Here is a 20,526-nt window from a genome sequence, read left to right on the forward strand (position 1 = left end):
ATCAAATGCTGCATTCTTTGCTGACATTCCTTTCTTTCATATTTACAGGGAGCTGAAAACCGTGGCTGATTCGCTCTCCAAGGAGGGGTTGCCTTTGATAGCAGAGCTATGGGTCGTAAATGAATATGATTTAGGGGAATGTGTGAAAGAGTTATATCTTTCTGTGCTGGAAGTGTAATATGGACCAGGTTTAAGGAGTTCTGGGGTGTATGATCTTTTATACATCACAGTTTGTTTCTGGTTTCTTCATGCGGTGGACGGACTGCAGTTACACATTTGGGTTGCTTTTCCAGAATGTGGCAGTGTGGAGGTCAGGGTGGTTGTGACCATTGTATTCATTTTATGGTTTTGTTACTTGGCGCTAGTTTTTCTCCTTTGGGAAGCTCCTGATAGCATTTACGATATTTAATTTCCTATATTCATTAATATGCAGTAACAAGCTTCTTCCAGTAAAACAATAGAAACTTCAAATGTGCACCTGGAAGGAAATCTGTATTTTGTCTCTTTTGTCCCCATGAAAACTGCAAATACATCATTGATAAAAAAACCATAAACTACATTTCATATTTGAGATGAATAAGGTTTAAATGAAAAGAAACATATATCAATTTTTCATTTATATCCCTATTCACTAGAAAAAAATGCTTTAATCTATAGTTAGTTAAGAATATTCTTAACTAATTCTTGTCTTCAATAATCAAATTAAAAATTAAAAACTATTTCATTTTTGTACAATGGAAAATTCTTCGTACCATTCTCTGTAATTCATAGAACTTCCATTATATATTATAAACACTTTATGAATTCACAGAATTACGGCCTTGAAGAACCTATGGTTAGTTCAGGTAGGATCCATTGTGAGTTTCTTTACAAGTGTTCGAAATATTATTGAACAATGACATAACTACGGAACTCCAATGGAAGCTTATCATATTAAAGTTGCATTTTGATTTTTACAATTTAAGTTATGACCAAGCGGAACATCAATTTCGCATATGAGGCCCCATCTCATAGAATCCATCCACATGATGATTTTTTTCCATTTACCTTACATATCTTGTTTAGATTTTGTATCCTTAGTGTTTGACCTCATGTAACGCTCACTTGAAAAAGACAATCCACCTACACCTAGAGTATATACTGCATCATATTATGTAAGTCTAAAAAGCACTATATTATTGACCTTTATTTTGCAGCAGAGTTATTAATTTTCTAACTTAATAGACTATCTTTGTACTTGTACTTGTCTAACAACATTGAAGCAGTAGAAAATAAGCTTTTCATAAAAACTAGTAGACTCTTTCCCCAACGGTTTGTTTTCTAATATTTATGGACTGAAAACCTTATATCTCAAATATTGAATTAGTTATGTTTTATCATATGACATCAGCTTTTTATCTCAATTATTGAAGTCTTTTGGATTTTGAAAACTAACGTGAGTAGGAATTTTTTGCTTGAAAAGTTACTTTGACATGGCAGCAACCAGTTTTTCCTTTTACCTAGCAGAATGCCTTAAATCCTATAATTACAAACAAGCAACAGAGCTATCTTGAAAACAATCAAATTCCAGCAACAACAGAAACTGAAACCAACAAACAAATTTCTGAGGAATTACTAGCAAATGCTTCAAAAGAAGCAATAAATCTACGGTAGCACTTCAAGGCATTTGCTGATATATGGAAATGAAAAGCAGTGCCAAATCTCATAGGTACTTACAGAATGCCTGCTGCTGCTGGTCCTATTGTCTTAAAAAGGGACATTGCACTCATCTGAAGCCCATTTGCTGCTGCTCTTTGATCTCTTGTCTGTAAAAGTGAAGAACTACATTGTTTCAGATTAAAAAAGAAATGAACAGCTGTCTGCATATATAGAACATTCAGATAGAGTTCATACCACAGCATTGTCATCACCTGTGGAATGTCTAGGATTAAGGATTAATTTTGAAATAGTTTTTCTTCTTACTTGTTACTGATCATGCAAATGCTACAGCTTTGAAGAGACTATCGGTGGCCGCAGAAATAGGGAAGCAAAACTCTACACTTTACGCCTTAAGATATACAATTCTCATCAATATAGAGAATGAGTTACAAAAGTTGAGTGCTCTTATAATTAGTAATATATTTTGAACATCATATTATCTTTTGTAAGGAAATATTTGTAAATTTTCAACTATGGATAAATTTTGCAGTTGGTGACATAGAAAACTCTATATACTGTATTGAATCGTGGGCAAATGAAGTCAATGATATACTTACACAAAAAATATATTTTAGTGATGATGCACAGTTAATGATAATCCATAATGCTCGATCTCTTAGCAGGGCTATAAATGGGTATGCTGTCAGTAATGGTATAGATATTATCTGCAATAGACAAATCAGTGTCCATAAGCATCATATGACCCACAGTAAAATCAATCTTCGTTTTCAAGAAAGACTCGTAAAAATCAGAGCAAAGTATCAATCTAACTCAAAATAGATATGTGGTATTGAAAAATAAAATGATGAAATATCAATGGATTTTTGACTTACAGCTGATGTACGAGTGACATGGATGGGTCCAAAGAGCTTAGCCAATGGTGGGAAAGTTGTAATTTGAAATACAAATAGTGCCAAACCTTCACATCTCCACAGATTATTCTCAAAAATATTTTCTCATGATATAACAAACATGGTAAGAAAATAATTGATAGAAAAATTATTTTTGAGCAAAACATTTGATCAAATAAAATTCAATTTTTTGAGACTTTAAACTACAAGATCAGGTATCAACACTGAAGTAACAAGGTTTACTTTCACATTCTATTTCAAAAGTAACAAAAGTTAAGAATATCAAGTTATTAACAAAACTGACAAAGACATTATAACAGTGTTAAACATAAATATTGTCAATTGGTTTTTGGTCCATTGGTGTTTTACCAAGCATTTCTATATCACTCTAAATATTGTTGAATGGATTTTGGTCCATTAGTGAGTTGACCAAACATTTTTATATCACAATAAATATTGTCAATTAGGTTTTGATCCATTAGTGAGTTGACCAAACATTTCTATAGCACATTAAATATTGTGAATTGAGTTATGGTCCATTGGTGAGTTGACTGGCATTTCTATATAACATTCAATATTATGAATTGGGTTTTGGTCCACAGGTAAGTTGGCCAGGCATTTCTATATCATACTAAATATTCCCAATTGATTTTTGGTCCATTGGTGAGTTGAGCAAGCATGTTTATATCACACTGGTGCTCCGCTCCGGCAGAAGGCTAGAATCTTGGCATGTGGAAAAGTAATAGGGCAGGTTGCAAGTCTTGGGTAAATTTAGCAGAATGCAAGTCTTGGATAAATTTAGCAGAACAATTAGCCCTTAGACAATGGGGTGGTTATTCATAGAGCCCCTAAGAGGACTGTTTCAAAAAGCTTCCACAGAAGGGGAGAAAGGTGAAAAATAGTCACTGCTTGAAAAGCCAAAAATAGATTTGATTAAAGTGGATGTAGGTTGGGCCTACATCTTGAACCTTATATCACTAATAGTTTCTTCCAGAAAAATCTGGAAAACGAGCTCAACACAAATTTGAAGCCTACCAAAAAGATGAGCAACAATGAAATGAGGAGAAAACAAGATATATTTCTTCATCAATATTATATGTTTTCTTTGTCTTCTTTTATGATATTATGCTTTTTCCTTCCCTTGGTCATTGTTAGACCCAATATAAAGTGAATATACATTCATTCATGCATACAGATTAAGACACACTGAAGGATTGGTGACTTGTCCCCATGGAAAACTGAGAAATATATTCAAAAGCTCTAAAAATAGCTTTTACAATAAAAAAATGATTAAAATGAATAACATAACATACCAGAGATGGCAAGGACCACACCAACTTGACTCGTAGTAAAACCCAATCCTCCTTGTCTTTTTGGGCTTACAGCCCACAGAGAGAATATCTAAAAAGATTAAAACTCTGTTATATACAGCAAAGTCATAAACCCAATAATTTCAACACAATTGTGCAAGTTTTACCTCTGAATATGCAATGTCATGAACAGAATAAATACAATTTATTATGATTGTTGACATTACTGGCCAGTTGTTTATGATTGACTTCAAAGTTACCATCTTTCCTTTCTTATATTCTTTCATGCATGCATTTTCATCTCGTGGCTCTTTCTCAATATCAATGCCAGCTGCATTGACGTCACAAATTTCCTCTTCCCTGTGAGGATGTTTATGTAATGTCTCCTATCAATGATAAAATAGACAGTTATTTCACTCTTTCTATCCCTGTGACATTTTTGCAAATAAATCCTTGATAGCTTTCCCATAAATGTCCTAATCTTCAATTATCTATTATCAATGGAAGTAATTTAAAATTACTTAAGTAACCACAGTATGGCAAATCATTATTTTATTTTTTTCAATAAAAGTGGATTATTCCACTAAACTTTTTTATTAATATTTTTTATTTTTTTACATAGGATTCAAAGAGCATACGGGAGGAAAGAACCCTAGGAAGAAAACTTTTGGTCACAGCTCATAAAATAAACCTATAGTATCTAATGGATCATTTTATACACCCCACCCAAAACCACATACAAAATGCGGTCACAACACATAGAATATCAGTTTTGCATAGAGCCCATATGACAATTTGCCAAAAAAAAACCATCGGATAATTTTCAAATGTAGACTCCACAGCTGCTATCAATGGAAGAAGACAGAATTTTCCAAAACCCTGTGCCAAATCCCATGAGCGAAAAACCTTTTTGCCAAAAAAGAAAGTATCAAAAAACCTTTGGAAAAACACTATTGTATCAAATACCATGAACTCGAACTCTCCTCCAGACAACAAACATGAATACTTGAAATGAAAGGGGAAAGCGGGAATAATTATCATCATAAAATTTTACATCAACATTACTCAAGAAAATCACATAACTATTGCTGCAAACTTTCCCATACCCTAGAAGGAATTTCCTCAAAACCCACATCTCGCTGATTAGCATTGCTATCAATGGCTAAATTTGCCAAATAATCCGCAATCTTATTAACTTCTCTGTAACAATGGGATACCAAGAAAGATTCCAACAATTCTAATTTTTGTAAAATGGGATCAAGTATATACTGCAAATTCCAACAATTCGATTTCTTTTTCATAACACATTGAATAATCAACATAGAATCACCTTCAATTAGTAAATCCTTAATTCCCAAAGAGATTGCCATATCCAATCCAAAAGACAAAGCATGAAATTCCGCATAGTTGTTAGTTTTAAAACCAATAGCATGACACTTAGCTCGAATAAAATTTGCATTGTGATTATAAATTACCATGCCTACCCCAGCTGGCCCAGGGTTACCACGAGAGGCCCCATCAAAATTCAGTTTAAAGTGCCCCTGCGGAGGAGGTTTCCATTTAGCAGAGCATCTCTTACCTATTGCATCATTCTTTTTTAAAATTGAACCATGAGAGGGTAAAACTGACAGCATCTTCCAAACTCTAGTAACTCTACTATCCCAGTGCGAAAAAAGAAGTAAGATTTTCCAAATTCTTATAAATAAATGACAAAGCAACCTCAGAGATTGAAGACTCAATTTTTAATAGAACCTCAGACACAGGAGACCTTGTTTTTTTAAATATCTTGTTGTTTCTCTCTAGCCAAACATTCCAAATCACAATAGATGGAGATATGATCCAAAGGCATGCATAAAAAGATGAGGCAAACATAAAGGGCCAAGATCTAAAATGGGAAATGAGATCCTTACCAATAACAAAGGATATATTTAACTTCTCAAACAACCACTGCCAACATTCATAAGCATAATCACAATGTAGGAACAGGTGTGAAGAAGATTCCAAATTTTTGTTACAAAGGACACAAGGGAAAACAACAGTAATACCAAGCCTGTCTAGTCTCATACCTATAAGGACTTTGTCCTGAACTGCCAACCAAGCAAAGGCTCCATCTTTAGGAAGACAAGCCGAATGCCAAAACAACTTATAAGGCCAAGATGATAAATCTTTAGCAACCACAAGAGAGTTGTAACCATCTTTAACAGTGTACTTACCAGAAATATTCTTTGTCCAAATAAGTTCATCCTCAGAATTAGAAAGAAATACAATTCTATCCCCCAAAATCTTCTCAAAATCTAATTTCATACTTTGATCAACATCTAAGAAATCAATTGACTTCCATCTAGCTAGCCTAAGGGGTCCACTAGTCACAATTTCAAAATAATCTGCTACAAAAACACCCCAAAGAGAGGAAAGAACAGTGATCAGATGAGACCAATCTCTAATATTCACCAAAGGTGTGTGTCCATTACATACTTCATCCTAGAATCTGACCTTTCTACCATTATGAACAATCCATGAGAGATGAGGCAAAATAACTGATCTACATTTACAAAGGAAATTCCAAATAGCAGAACCCGAAGGCAAATTTGAGACTTTAAAAATGTACTCTCTCAGTCCATTATTTAAATAATTGGCAAACATAATTTGTGCCCATAAAGAGCTAGGCTTGTCATATAATTTCCAAACCAACTTAGCACCTAAGGCTAAATTCTGATTCTCCAGACTCCGAATTCTTGTTCCCCCAAGTTCCTTAGGCAAACATACCTTATCCCATGCAACTAAAGGGAGTTTCTTCTTGCCATCTTTATTATTGTTCCAAAGAAAATTTCTAAGAGTATCCTGTAAACTAACAATAGCTGCTTTTGGAGACTTCAAAACAAACATGAGATATATGGGAACAACATTCAAAACAGACTTGATAAGAACAATTTTACCCGCCAAAGTTAACCATCTATGATTCCATGAGAGAATTCTTTTAGAAAAACCTAACTTCTCAAGGAATCCCAAGGTAAGTACATGGAAGATTTCTAGTCTCAAATCCCCAAAAGGATTGCAACCTATGCTGAACCAGTTGTGATGTATTAAGAAAAAAAATCTTTGATTTATCACCATTCACTTTCTGACTAGAAAACGATGCATAATTCTATATTATTCATTTAATCACTTTTGCCTCAACTAACGAAGCATGTCCAACTAACAGAGTATCATCTACAAAGAGACAATGAGAAATACTTTGGGGAATATTCTGAATCCTTATACATTTCCAAAGCCCCCCCACTTTAGCAGCCCTAATAGCCCAACTAAAAGTTTCAGCTAGGAGAATAAACAAAAAGGGAGAAAGGGGATCTCCCTGTCTCAAACCCCTAGAGGAAGTGAAAAAACTACAAGGAGAACCATTAATTAAAACCGAGAATTTTGCAGAAGAAATACATGCACGGATCCATTTGACCCAGGCCTTGGAAAAACCTAACTTCTCAAGAACAACACATAAAGCCCCCCACTCTACTCTATCATAAGCCTTCATCATGTCTAGTTTAAGTATCATGGCCGGGGTTCTTTGGGTGGAAATAGAATGCAGCACCTCATGTGCTACAATTGCACCCTCTGTCGTCTCCCTTCCGGGAACAAAACCACCTTGCTCCAATGAAATGATCCTAGGTAGAATTTTTGCCAACCTAAGGGAAATTGCCTTCATAAATATTTTATACAAAGTGTTACATAAAGCAATGGGGCAGAAGTCATCAAAAGTCTTAGTATCCTCTTTTTTAGGAATAATTACAATTATTATAGTATTAAGTTCTTTTAAAATAGACCCATTTCTCCTAGCTTCCTCGAGAGCCAATAAAATATCATTTCCCACAAAATCTCAACATTTCTGAAAAAATAAAGGAGTAAAACCATATGGTCATGGAGCTTTATCTGGATTCATGGCAAAGACATCACTCTTAACTTCTTCTAAGGAAAAGGGAGACATCAACATCTTATTGTCTTCCAAAGGTACTAAAGGAGGAATATTAGATATAATATCATTGCTGAGATTTCCATTTTCTGAAGATAATAATGACTTAAAAAACCTAACTGCCTCTGAAGCAATGTCCTTTGGCTCTGTCAATAAATTCCTATTCTGACACTGAATACAAGATATCCTATTCTTACATCTTTTAATTTTAGTTGAAGAATGAAAATTTTTTGTGTTCTTGTCACCATCTGAAAGCCATAACTCTCTAGATTTTTGTCTCCAATAGATTTCCTCTCTAGCTAACACCTCTTCAAACTGTAATTTTAGTGACTTCAATTCATCAAAAACTTGTGGCACCATACCATGTTGAAGCACATAAGTATTAAGACACTCAATCATATCTTGAATCCTTTGTTTCTCCTGAAAAATGCTCTTAAAATGCGAGATATTTCATTCCCTAATATTCAATTTCAAATAACTTAACTTCTTAGCAATTTGAAACATATGGGACCCAGAACAAAAAGGAGCAGAATTCCACCATTTCATAAGTAGAGGCAAAAAGGAAGAATCCCTAAACCACATGGGCTCAAATTTAAATGGAGATTTAAAAGAAGCCTTATCCTCAATAACTGAAAGGGAAATTGGAAAATGATCAGAACCCAAGACCAGTAGAATAGAGGAAAAGAATTCAAAATCTTAATCAATCCAACTCTCAGATAACAAAAACTGATCTAATCTCTCAGCAATCTGAGAAAAATCCCTTCTCATGTTTGTCCATGTGAAAACCCCATTCTGAGACTTACAATAAAAAAGGCTCATATCAGAAATGAAATCCCCAAAGTCATCCATAATCCTTTTATTAGGGAAAACACCTCCTCTTTTCTCATCTAAATCAGTGATAGCATTAAAATCACCCCCAAAGATAATAAAGGAACCATGTTTTAAGGGAGAAGAAATCTTCTTTAATTCACCCCATAACTTACTCTTCCCTTGAATTCTTGACGGAGCATAAATGTTAAAAAGCCAAAATTTAACCTTCGAAATCTTGCTTATAACTAAAGCCAACATCCAATTTGTAGTAGATGCCACTAACTGTACCTCAATATTATAATTATTCCAAAGCAGTGCCAAACCTTCTGAAGCACCACAAGCCAGAGAAGAAAGCAAATTTCACCTTCTCCAAGATGAAAAAACCAAATCAGCAAACTCCTTTGACAACTTTGTTTCTTGCAACATAAAAATATCACACTTAATTAAGTCCATCTGGGACTTAATTAAACATCTCTTGTTAGGGGCATTTAAGCCCCTAACATTCCAAGAAATAATTCTCATTGTCCTCAAGGGGAGGCCGAAGCTCCCCTCTTCCCATTAATTGGAGAATTTTTGGTTTCCCCAAAGCAACCTTGCAAATTACGTTTCACAGCCCCTGATCTTGTCACAGGAGGACTAGTCACAAATCTTTTACTCCTCTTTCTTTTTACACTTACAGGAGTTATGCATATTTTCTTAGGCCTACCAAGAGAGACCGAATGCCTCCCTTGCCCATCGGCAGGAGAAAGGGACAAAGTCTTTTGAATTCCAGCATCAATTTCCATTTGAGTCTTAAGATTATTTGGAAGCCTACCTCTCCTAGGAGAAACCACCGATGGTGAAAAAACTGGAGTTGTTTGGACAATTGGTAAACTCTTGCATGACTTTGGAGAAGCTAAGATAATTGGATTATCTTCAAAACCCAACTTTGTTGTAGCCAAAACCGCAAAAGGATTAGCAGATGCAGAAATTGGAAGGGTTGAGTTTATATCCCCCAAATCATTCTCAATTGAACAAACAACTCTATCAGTAATACCTTCATCTATTTGATGTGCATGATTGTTAAAAATATCATTTACTTGCTGAACCAGATTCTCATCTGGCATAATAATAGGGACAACCTCTGACGGATTACTATTCCCTAAGGAAGATTCATTAGCCATATTAATTTCAACATTCAAAGGGGAATTATTAGACACCAAATTCTTAATTTACTGAATTAAAGAAGCATCATTAGGAAAATCTATGGCAGGTACCTGTTTAATAGTTTCCATATCAACCACTGCATTTTTATCTAAATTCACATTCTTTGAAGAATCCAAAACCTCCTTTTGAGTGCATGAAGACAAATTGTCGTCCTTACCCTTTCTGTGATTATTTGGCATCTTAGGGCAATCTATCATCAATGGATGGTCTACTCCATTCATCGGGGGATTACCATCCACTATACCCCCGTTATTAGAAAATGTCTTCAGTAAAAACGAAAGTGAGACCGAACCCGAAGTGTGATCATTTGGTTTCCCAGAACTACGACACAATGGATTATTTTCAAGATTAATGTGACTTGTTTCTACCAATTTATGCGAAGAGACATTTCCACATCCTTCAACCGAAGGTCCCGCCAACAAACTATCTTTATTAAGGGATTTAGGGATAGAGCCAACAACCTGTTGGTTTTTCTTAAAATCCATAAGTAACGGAGCATCCAAAAGTAAAGGAGACTTAAGAAGTTCCGTATCTAATTTCTCAATTGACTGGTGCCAAATACCATCATGAGACTTGATATTACAAGTATGGGGGCAAACATTGTTAGGGTTAATAAGAACACAAATTTTTACCAGAACCTCCCCCTCCACAAAGTCCATTTTAGATGTTAAAAAAGTACCAATAGTATTTCCAATTTTCTCAAGAACCTCTGTGATGAAGAAACCCTCGGCAGAATAGGATCAATAGGTATCTTACTTACCTTTTCCGGGCTAGCTTCCTTGAGGTTCACATTTACTTTATTTCCCACCTGCTGTGAAGAAACAGTACCCTAGCCGCAGTCTCCTTATTTGCCAAGCCAACAACCCTAGCAAACATTCGCTGATTGCCCAGATCCAAAGACCATTTCCTCGAAAAGCCCTTGATTTGCTTCTCAAGATTCCCTTGATTCGCACCATTATTAAAACGCCCTTGAGTGAATCTCCTTCAATTGTTATTATGCCTCCATGCCACACTGTGTCTATTCCAAAGAAGCCTTGAAAGTATTTTGAAACTGGCCGAAAAACCTTGTTATTTCTGCTCTGGTTTACCTGTATCGCCATGTCCTTCCATCTGTCGTTTGTGTAGACCCACTGCGGAACATGAGGCAGGTCTTCCCAGCCCACATCTGCCCATGAACCCAAATGTCCTCTATCAGCCATGTCCGATCACTGTATTAAATTTCTACTGAACCTGAGAGATAATGATTGAATAAAAAAGCTCTGAAAATCTCTAAACTCTGTTGGAAAAAGTTTATCTGCTCCATAAACCCAACTCGGCAATCTCTGTATAAGGTTTCTTGAGTTGTATACAAAGTTAAATATGGCAACTTTCACAGCCTCATTGATGAAAAGACCGGAGGCATTATCAATAATTCCCTAAACAGTCTCATTAGAGATGCCATCACCAACAGGAAACACATCCAGAGGAAGACCATCATGGCTAGATGTTGTCTATGTCCTAAAAGACAAGGCATATTACTGAATAAGGAGGGGTTTTATTTTAATCTTTCCATCAGCATTTGCAATGTCCCAAATAAAGTCATATTGCATATTGTTGATCTTGTCTTTGACAGTTGTTGTCATATTTATCCTCCTGATAATGGTTGCCGCGCCCTGTCTGGATGAAAATTTTATTGAGAGGTTGGAAATAGTGCGAGTTGCTGGTATACATCCCTCAGACTGTTGGGAATGTGAAGCCCAACGCAGACAAAGCCTGATTCCTGGTTACCAATGACCGTCACCTGCAATTGGGTTGGATGCCGTCAAGGATCTTCAGATCTGTACAACTAGAATGCCAATCCAACTGTGAAAACACTTTGATTTTTGTTTCTAGCAGGGTGGCAAGGAGTCTTAGGACTGTAGTAACCTCACCCTTGCTGATTCTTGGTCTTTGAAGAAGTCTTCACTAATTGCACTCAACACCAAGATGGGTCACTACATTTGTTCTGCTACTGTTCTGATGCAGAGCATCCTGCCTACCTGTGGCAAAATGGGAGCATCGAAATAGAGTATGGATAATGGAGAGGGGAATTTATTTGATATTTAAAATGGGGAATTAAAGCAGTGAACCTTTTGTCAGAATGCCTCAACGAAATGGAATATATGTGCAGATTGGATTTGTAAAGAAGGCTTTAAACTTGGCAGGCATAACACCAAATTCCACAACCATTGCCAACATCCTTCGTACGTTTTGAAAGTCTGTGGCTGGCAGTTTGTAATGGAAACACCAACAATAGAAGAGAAATAAATCAAGGCAGAACAATAAAAGATTACAGAAGATGGCATGGAAGGAATAGAGGAGGGTGGGTCTGCATAGAGAGAATATAAACTATAAGTTGGAGCTGCGCGTGGCAAATGAGTAGATTGGGGGTAACATAACATCATTGAATGAAAATTTGAAGAGCTGCAGATAAATCTAAAATAAGAAGATAGGGTTGCGTTAATAAGAGGGAGGTGATTTGCATTGGAGGGGAGGAGGACTAAGGGAAGGCACCGGCCAATTTGTTGTATCAGCGAAGGAAGTAGAATGTGTGGGGTTTGGCATCGAGAGAGAAGTATTGTGAGGTTTAAGGGAGTTTAAATGAACATAGAGAAGACTGTGTTGACATGGGCCATTAGAATGTGGACTTTTGGCATGAGAATAGAGTGAAAGCAAGTGCCATTGCAAAGAACGGTACCTGAGGCTTGTGCTTAGTTTATGAAATGTTATGTAGGGAGGGAAAGAAGCCAATAGAAGGCCAATGCTTGTAAATTTGTGTTTGCAGAATTAATAGAAATAAAACTTTATTAGTTGTTGCAATCTAGTTTCTATTTTATGTTTTGTGTTCTTGAGTCTTAGACTTGTAGAGTTGAGGGAGTGTTTCCTACTGCAACATGTTCGCCCTTTTCACAGAATATACCCACTCAAACCGTGACCTGATCTGTATGATCAGCTGCAAAACTTGTCAAGAACAGTACCCTTGATTGACAATCTCCTAAAAATGGTGGCCAACAATTAAAAAAATACCTGTGCTGGGATAAAAAAATTCTGAACTAAAATGCAATCTTGGAGGGAAAGTTGATTTGTTGTCATGGCAAGCCAACTTATGAATTAATTCCCAAAAGCGTTTGAACAACATTAGGCTAGGGTTTCATGGAAGGCGGCTTTCTAAAAAATAGAATGGGTGCTAGTTTTTAAGAATTTTTTAAAGCGGGTGGTCCCATGAAATTTGTAGCTCTGCGTAAAAATTTAAGCTCCTAAATTGAAGGACGCTGATGGTCCCATGAGCAACAGTGAAAAATGAAATAATTTTTTTTCCTATTTTCCCTCTAAAATTTTTGGTGGGACTCATCCTGCTAAAAAATGGAAGCCTAAAAAGTAGGAGCTTCTATTTTTTTTGGAGCAAATTCCAAATAATTTTGTAGCCCAAAAAGAAAAATCTCCATTGGACACATCTCTTCCTTAAAAATAGAGCTTAAGCTCCCACCATGGGACCCTTACCTTATATACTTGTTAGCATGCTAGGACCCAAAAAATGGCACCTGTGTGTGTGAAAAGTGGAGTAAGAATCTGTATCTAAAATTCACAACACTTCAATTAAGTCATTAGATGCATGGTTAATAAATCAATAATCAATGAATAATAAACCATTACAAAGCAACCCATTGTCTTCTAGTAAATGCGAGTTTAGAATTGCTCCCAGATTTGTATAAGCAAATACCAGTGACTAGACTACACCTAAACGAAGGATTTAATGTATATGAGCATGAGCATGATATTAAGCTAAATGGATGCAAGATGGATGAAAGATTCAAGCAATATGGATTCAAGCAATCATTATTAAACTAAATATGCAAAAAGAAATTAAGCTAAGATGCAAAAATCTCAAAAAAGCACAATATATTCAATGACTCCAGAGCAAAAACTGTATAATAACAATAAATCTCCAGGATGATTTGAATGAGAGCTGAAGGTTGAATTTATAGATAATCAAAAGAGAGATCAAGAAAAAGCACAATGTAGGATTAACTGAAATAATTGAGAAATCGGGTTCAGTTAACCTGGAAATAGATTCTCATTATAGTTTAATTGAAATCCATTCAGATTATAAGTTTGAGTTTGCATTGGAAATAAGAATTAATTAATTCCATGCGCTTGAGATAAAAAAAGATAATTTCATGCAATATCTCTTTGATTTATTCAAGGAAAGAGTCTTTTCAATGCAACTGAACTTCTTTTTCTCAAAAGCTTTGAGTTCCAATTTTGGAGAATGATTAATAATTCAATTAATTGTTTTTCCTATTTCAAGTTATCTCAATTTAGAAGAAAGAAATAATATCTCAAGTTTGATTTCTCTTAGTTCAATTCTTTTATTTTATTTTCAATTTAACACTTGCTTTGTGATTAATTCCTCTTTTGTAATAAATTAATTCCTTTTTTTTATGATTAAATGACAAATTTATTAATTAATTAAATATGCTAGGATATTTAATAAATTAAATAAGATAATTGATCAAAATGATATTCTTGGAAATGATTCAATTAATTAAATAAATATTTAATTAATATTGAGTAATTGATTTGCCATGTGACATTTAATGATTGGAGGATTAATTAATTATGCTCAAGATTGATTTAATTGCCTTGGTTAGGACCTTGGTGATGTTGTTGAGATTAGGGGCCCATGGTTTAGATGACCAATTTTAGGGTATTACATTTACCCCTCTTTAAATTAATGTGCGAGCAGTGCGTTGGTTCAAAGAATAGTTAACGTCTAGGAGATACTAGTTTTGAACTTGATTGATCACTAACCAGATGAAGAGCAAGGTGTTTAGCTTGATTTGAAGCGATGAAACTGAACAAAGTTGATTAAAGCAATACTGATCCCAAACTTGATTGAACTAGGAACAATAGAGAGCAAAGATATCGAACTTGAACTTGATTGATCAAGAAGCGGATCTTACTGATCTAGAACTTGATTGAACTAGACACAGCGAGCGAAGATAAAATCGATCTTGAACTTGATTGATCAAGATATGACGAGTGAAGATAAACTGTCCAACTTGATTCGATGTGATGAAACTAAACACCTGCTTAGATTGAGCGTGTGATCAAAGATACCCTATAAACTTTTGATTATGTTTAAACGAATAATCAGCTTGATGAAAAGAGATGAAACTGATTAATGTTAACAAACTGATTCAGATGAAGACAATATCAGCTTGATTTAAAGTGATGAAACCGATATGTCCCTAGCGATTGATTCGATTCAGATGATCGAGAGATCTCAACTTGATATGAAGCGATTGATTCAACATTTTTTATACTCCAGTACAACATTTCTATAAATTCAGCCTTCAACTCTCATTCAAATCACCTTGGAGATTTATTGTTATTATACAGTTTTTGCTCTAGAGTCATTGAATATTGTAGTCACATAAATCTGTCCACTTAATTAAATGAATATTTAGTATTTATTTGATTATTTAACCATCAATTAATAATTAATTAAATTAATATTTAATTAATTCATCTTAACGCTCTTCTCCTATTAATTAAATAAATTATTCAATTTATTTGATTTAATTCACTTAACCAAATTCATACCATTAATTAAATAAATAAATCATATTTGTTTAATTAAATCTTCTCTCACATTTAAATAAATTAATATTTATTTAAATCCCCCAAAATCCCACCTCTCACATTTAAATAAATTAATATTTATTTAAATCCCCCAAAATCCCACCTCTCACATTTAAATAAATTAACATTTATTTAAAATCACCTTTATCCTCTACCCACTTGCATTTTCCTACAAATGCAAGTTGCACAATTATTTTAAATAAATAATTTATTTAAATCACCTTTATCCTCCACCCACTTGTATTTTCCTACAAAAGCAAGTTGCACAACTATTTTAAATAAATTATTTATTTAAAATCCTATTTATCCTCACCCACTTGAAACCTTTAATGGTTTCCCTTAAAGTAGTCAAACTTGATGGCTTTAAAGTCTTCAAACTTGATGGCTTCTTTCTATAGTCTTCTTAAGACTTTAATGGTTTTCCTTAAAGTCTTCAAGCCTTTAATGGTTTCCCTCAAAGTCTTCAAGCATTTTAAATGCTTTATCTTCATTTTTCTCATTTAAATAAATTAATATTTATTTAAATATTTATCCAAATTCAACTTACACCATTTAATTGAAATAAATGATTTTATTTTAATTGAAAATACCAAAATTTCTCCCACTTGCATTTTCCTACAAAATCCACTTGTATGCCTAAACCCCTTCTAGATTCTTCTAAACCCTTCCTAATTAGCCTAAATCCATCCCTTAAATATTGTCACATTCCTAAGCAAATTGGAGTCACTTCTCAAAGACTCCAAAGTCTTTGAAAAGCAATTAATGCTTTGTGTGTTCAACAAATTAACCCTCAAAGTCTTGGATAACCTTTGAAAGCTTCCAACCTTCAACCACTAAATGGCTCAAAGTCTTTGATAACCATTGAAGGCTTTCAACCTTCAACCACTTAATCCCCAAAGTCTCCAATAACCATTAATGGTTACCTCAAACCCTCCCACATGGTTAAAACATTTGTTTTGACTCAACCTCTACCCAACCCAAAGGTCTCATCAGGCCATTAATGCTTTGACCATGATTATCTCTTAAACATTTGCACAAAGGTTTATCCTTGGATTAACTCTTAATCCAGTGGGTAATCTTAATTTAGACTTGACCCTTGCCTTCTAGATAACCATGAGGTCTTCTCAGGCCTTTAATGCCTCCAACCTCTTCTCTCAACCCAATCCTATGTTGAAACTTGTCACCATTTTATTGGTGCCAATTGTGCACATGGATCCCCAACTTTCAATCCTAACCCTTGTTAAGATTGCTCAATCTTAACCCTTCATTTCCCCATTTATTCTATAAATAGAACCCTTCTCCTCAAGCAAAGGAGAAGCATTTTAGAATATTGTTGTTATACTGGCATTAGCATAGAGCTTTTTCATAGCATCACTATCTACTCTTGCATAGTATTTGCTTATCATATTCAACCATCTTGAATCTCCATATGGCATCCATGGCTAGTGCTAAAAGCTGAGAGCTACACTCATTTGGGACTTGGAGAGGAGAGGAACAAGGGAGAAGCATCAAAAGGCATCATGGAAGCATCTTAGGGAGGCTCTTCTCCTTTCTTTTATTTTGTTAAACTTCTTTCATGCTTTTTGAAATCTCTCTTGATATGTTTGGAATGGTTTTTAGTTCTTTGTTTTGTTTTTATGGTTGAAACTAACTTATTAACATTGAACTTTGTTGTTGCCTTGTCTCCATTTCCATGACATCATTTGGTGAACCTGACGTGAATCCAAACACCAAAAAGATCATTTTTTTTTTTTTTTTAACCAATAACATGTTTGAATGTTGAAAATGTCACACAGGTTGCGATTTTGACACTGTTTTGGTGCGTTTGGCATTATTTTGGCGCTATTCCCCCTGTTTCAGTGCTTTTCCCTTCTCTGTCTTTCCCTTTCTTTTAATACGTTTGTGTTAAATAGTGCCTCTGTTCAAACGCAGACTAGCGCTATTGTAACAAAACGTTGTACAAATCACCTTGTAACCAAAATAAAAAATAAAAAATTTAGGCTTGTAGAAGCCCACCAAATAGGCAGATTTTACTAACTATTTTTCTCTTTTGTGCAGATTTAAATTAGATTAAAGAGTAGATTTATATTTTTTACTAACTTGTTTTTGAAGTTGGTTTTAAAAATGAATTCACTTTTTATTTTGGTTTAAAATTAACTTCACATTTCAAATTTGGGCTTTTGAAAAAGAATCACACATTTGTTTGGGGCTCTTAAAAAGAATTTCATTGTTCAAAGGTAAAAAGAACCACAAACTTATACAAAAACAACTTTATTTTTTTTTTTTTTTTGCAAGTTAGAAAACAAACTTCGTTTTGGTGCTTAAAATCAACAAGGCAAATTTTATTTCTTGCATCAAGATAAAACTCACAATCCACACTTCCATTTTTGGTGCAAATAAAATTCACAATCAACTTGTCTCATTTTCAAAGCAATTTTACTTCATGCAAACGTGTTTTTCATTAAGTTGACCAGGATTTTCAAATTCTAGTTTACTCAAACAATTGCCTTTGAAAATTAAAAAGAACACCATGATTGTTGGAGCAACATCTCCAAATAGTTAGATCACATTGCAATGATAGATTAAAAAGAACAAGTGTTTTTCGTGCTTGGCACACTTGTGCAAAGAGTTGGTCGAGTGGTCCTACCTCTAACACACACTATCCTCTCCCTTGGCTCTCGTGGTCCTAGGTGCAAGAGAAAAGTGTTAGTAACACTCAAATTTTATCTTTTTAAGAGAGGCCTGCCAAGGGATCGATACTCTTGGGAACGACCTCGAGCGGTAAATCCTTCGAGCCGCTATAGAAATCAGGTGAGAGCGAAAGCTGTAGCCTTGGGTATAGCTGTTCCTACAGTGTAACTGGCCGAAAGGACAAATGGGCCCCACCACCAGTTACAAGGCTCTTAAGTGAGTCACTGCAGAATGAACTTATGTCCAAAAACATCGAACATGACTAAACACCTTTAAGTAGTAGCCCACCTGTTCTATTGATTGAGGATATTTGAGATATAATTTAGTGCAAGAGCATAGATGGTTTTGCTCCCAAGATACTCACCATACATATTTCCTTGAGTAGAAACATAGCTTTTTGAAAAGTCACTTGTGGCTTGATAAAAGTGGTGACTCCCCCATCATAGGGATCATCTATTTGTTATGCTCGTGCAAGACTTAGTATATCACATCCTTACCTGCCACGGCGGGATTGATAAGGTATGTAGTACCAAAGTCGAAGAAATATCAAGATGTGGGCTAAATTTATCACAACTGGCCATTTGACCTTAGGGATAAAGAGTGTTTGAAGTGTGTTCGTTTTACAGACCTAGAGCAAATTGAGCCGACTTCAGGCTTTGGAAATACACCTTAAAATACATCTAAAGGAAGGGTCAAAAACAAGTCCAAGAATTGGGTTGATCTAGACCCATACTCATTTGTGCCTTTGAGGCTACATTCTTGTGTTTGTGTGCTTGCTTTGTTTTCTTGTCAAAGAAAAATCAGAAAATCAATCCCAAAAACAAAGTATTCATCCAACATCTGTCAACACAACCAAAAACATCAAAAACAAGGTACAAACAAACAAAGAATCAAAAATTTATGACCATTCTTCACATCTTGCGAAAGAAGAAGTGTCATCAGAGTATCACCTTGAAAAGGAGACCACTAAGCTCAAAGGCTTTGATCAAAAGGAGGAAATTCTTCTATCTCAATAGACAAATCTTTGTCTCACATAGAGTCTTTCTACATCGCATGCATCTCTATCTTCAAGGTAAAACAAACGAGTTTGATTCAGAATCATTGAACCGCAGAGCTTTTATGCAATATAGAGCTCTGAGTTATCATAAAAATCAAGGAGGAAAGATTAATCCCAACTTCTTCCCAAACATCTGTATCACCTACAACACAGCTCGAGAAGTGCCACCAACGTCTGAAAGGGAAGAAGAAGAGTTTGTCCCATTTGTGACACAAAGTTTTTATTGAAAGTTGAAAACATTTTCATCCATCATCTCACTCATACATCATCACTTCATCATCAATCCGTCCCAACTCTCAAAACATTAAGAGATTCTTGTCCCAAGTTCTCTTTTAGATATTGCTTGAAATCAAACACATCACATCACTTTTTAGATTGTTTCTACATCTAGGATAAGCTCATCCTAAGAGACACATCTACGCAGGTTAAAACTAGTTCATGAGTGAATCCTCTCATTGCTAGGTAGTCAAAATCTGTAACACATCTCAGATTTCTCTACACCTTATCACATCAAATCTTATCACACAAACAAGCAATTCAAAGAAGGAATTTCGGTTGCATCTACCTTAAAGTGCTAGAGATCTACATACCACCAATCCACTAAAATCATCAATCCTTCATAAAACAACTCATCATCATCATCAATCAACTTCAAACATAAACTTGCAAACAAAATGGCTCAAACCCGATCGCGATCAAGGCAACGAGAAATAGAAATTGAGGAAGAAGAGGACAACCTCAATGAATTTCAAGAAGCACTTGGAGGAAATGGGAATGATGAAAACCCAGGTACACCCACTCCTTCAACAATCGAAAGGGTTCAGCATAATCCTCATTTTAACAGATTATTTGATGAAATACTAAGGAGCAACGCAGATGCTCACTTCTTAAAACTCGCTCAAGAAGGAGCCAAACTCCCCTCAGACTTTGATCTTGCCCAATTAAGACAAGCATCAGAAAGACAAAGTCGCCATGAGGAAGAAAGGCGTAGAGATCCCATCAGATATAACATCCCTCGAGGTAACCCACCACCTCCTCCTCCTAATGAAATGGAGATGTTGCGGCAACAAGTCGAGAATCTCGCCCAACAACTTCATAGTGGTGTTAAGACCAATCAATTCTCACTTAACGACATCTGTCCCTATCCGTTTGATAGGAATCTTTATATGCCACCCTTTCCACGCGGATTCGAAACACCAAAATTCGAAAAATATAGAGGAAAGGGAGATCCCCGCGATCATGTCCGAGAATTTCATTCCGCTTGTCTCGAAGTTGCAT

The 20,526-nt window shown here is 35.2% G+C and overlaps 1 protein-coding gene across 1 annotated transcript in view; it reads right to left on the reverse strand.

Moving 5' to 3' along the window:
* Nucleotides 1–422: 422 nt before the first annotated feature.
* The window catches only part of LOC131856808 (protein ZINC INDUCED FACILITATOR 1-like), a 38,813-nt gene continuing 18,709 nt past the window's right edge, over nucleotides 423–20,526 (reverse strand). The window contains exons 2-8 of the mRNA XM_059208738.1: nucleotides 4,120–4,245; nucleotides 3,863–3,950; nucleotides 2,532–2,617; nucleotides 2,256–2,363; nucleotides 1,717–1,859; nucleotides 1,534–1,582; nucleotides 423–521 (exon numbers count right to left, since the gene is read on the reverse strand). Of these exons, the coding sequence (XP_059064721.1) occupies nucleotides 423–521; nucleotides 1,534–1,582; nucleotides 1,717–1,859; nucleotides 2,256–2,363; nucleotides 2,532–2,617; nucleotides 3,863–3,950; nucleotides 4,120–4,245 (699 nt within the window). The remainder of the gene's footprint in view (nucleotides 522–1,533; nucleotides 1,583–1,716; nucleotides 1,860–2,255; nucleotides 2,364–2,531; nucleotides 2,618–3,862; nucleotides 3,951–4,119; nucleotides 4,246–20,526) is intronic.

This window comes from Cryptomeria japonica, chromosome 7 (genome assembly GCF_030272615.1).
Source record: "Cryptomeria japonica chromosome 7, Sugi_1.0, whole genome shotgun sequence".
Lineage (NCBI taxonomy): Eukaryota > Viridiplantae > Streptophyta > Pinopsida > Cupressales > Cupressaceae > Cryptomeria > Cryptomeria japonica.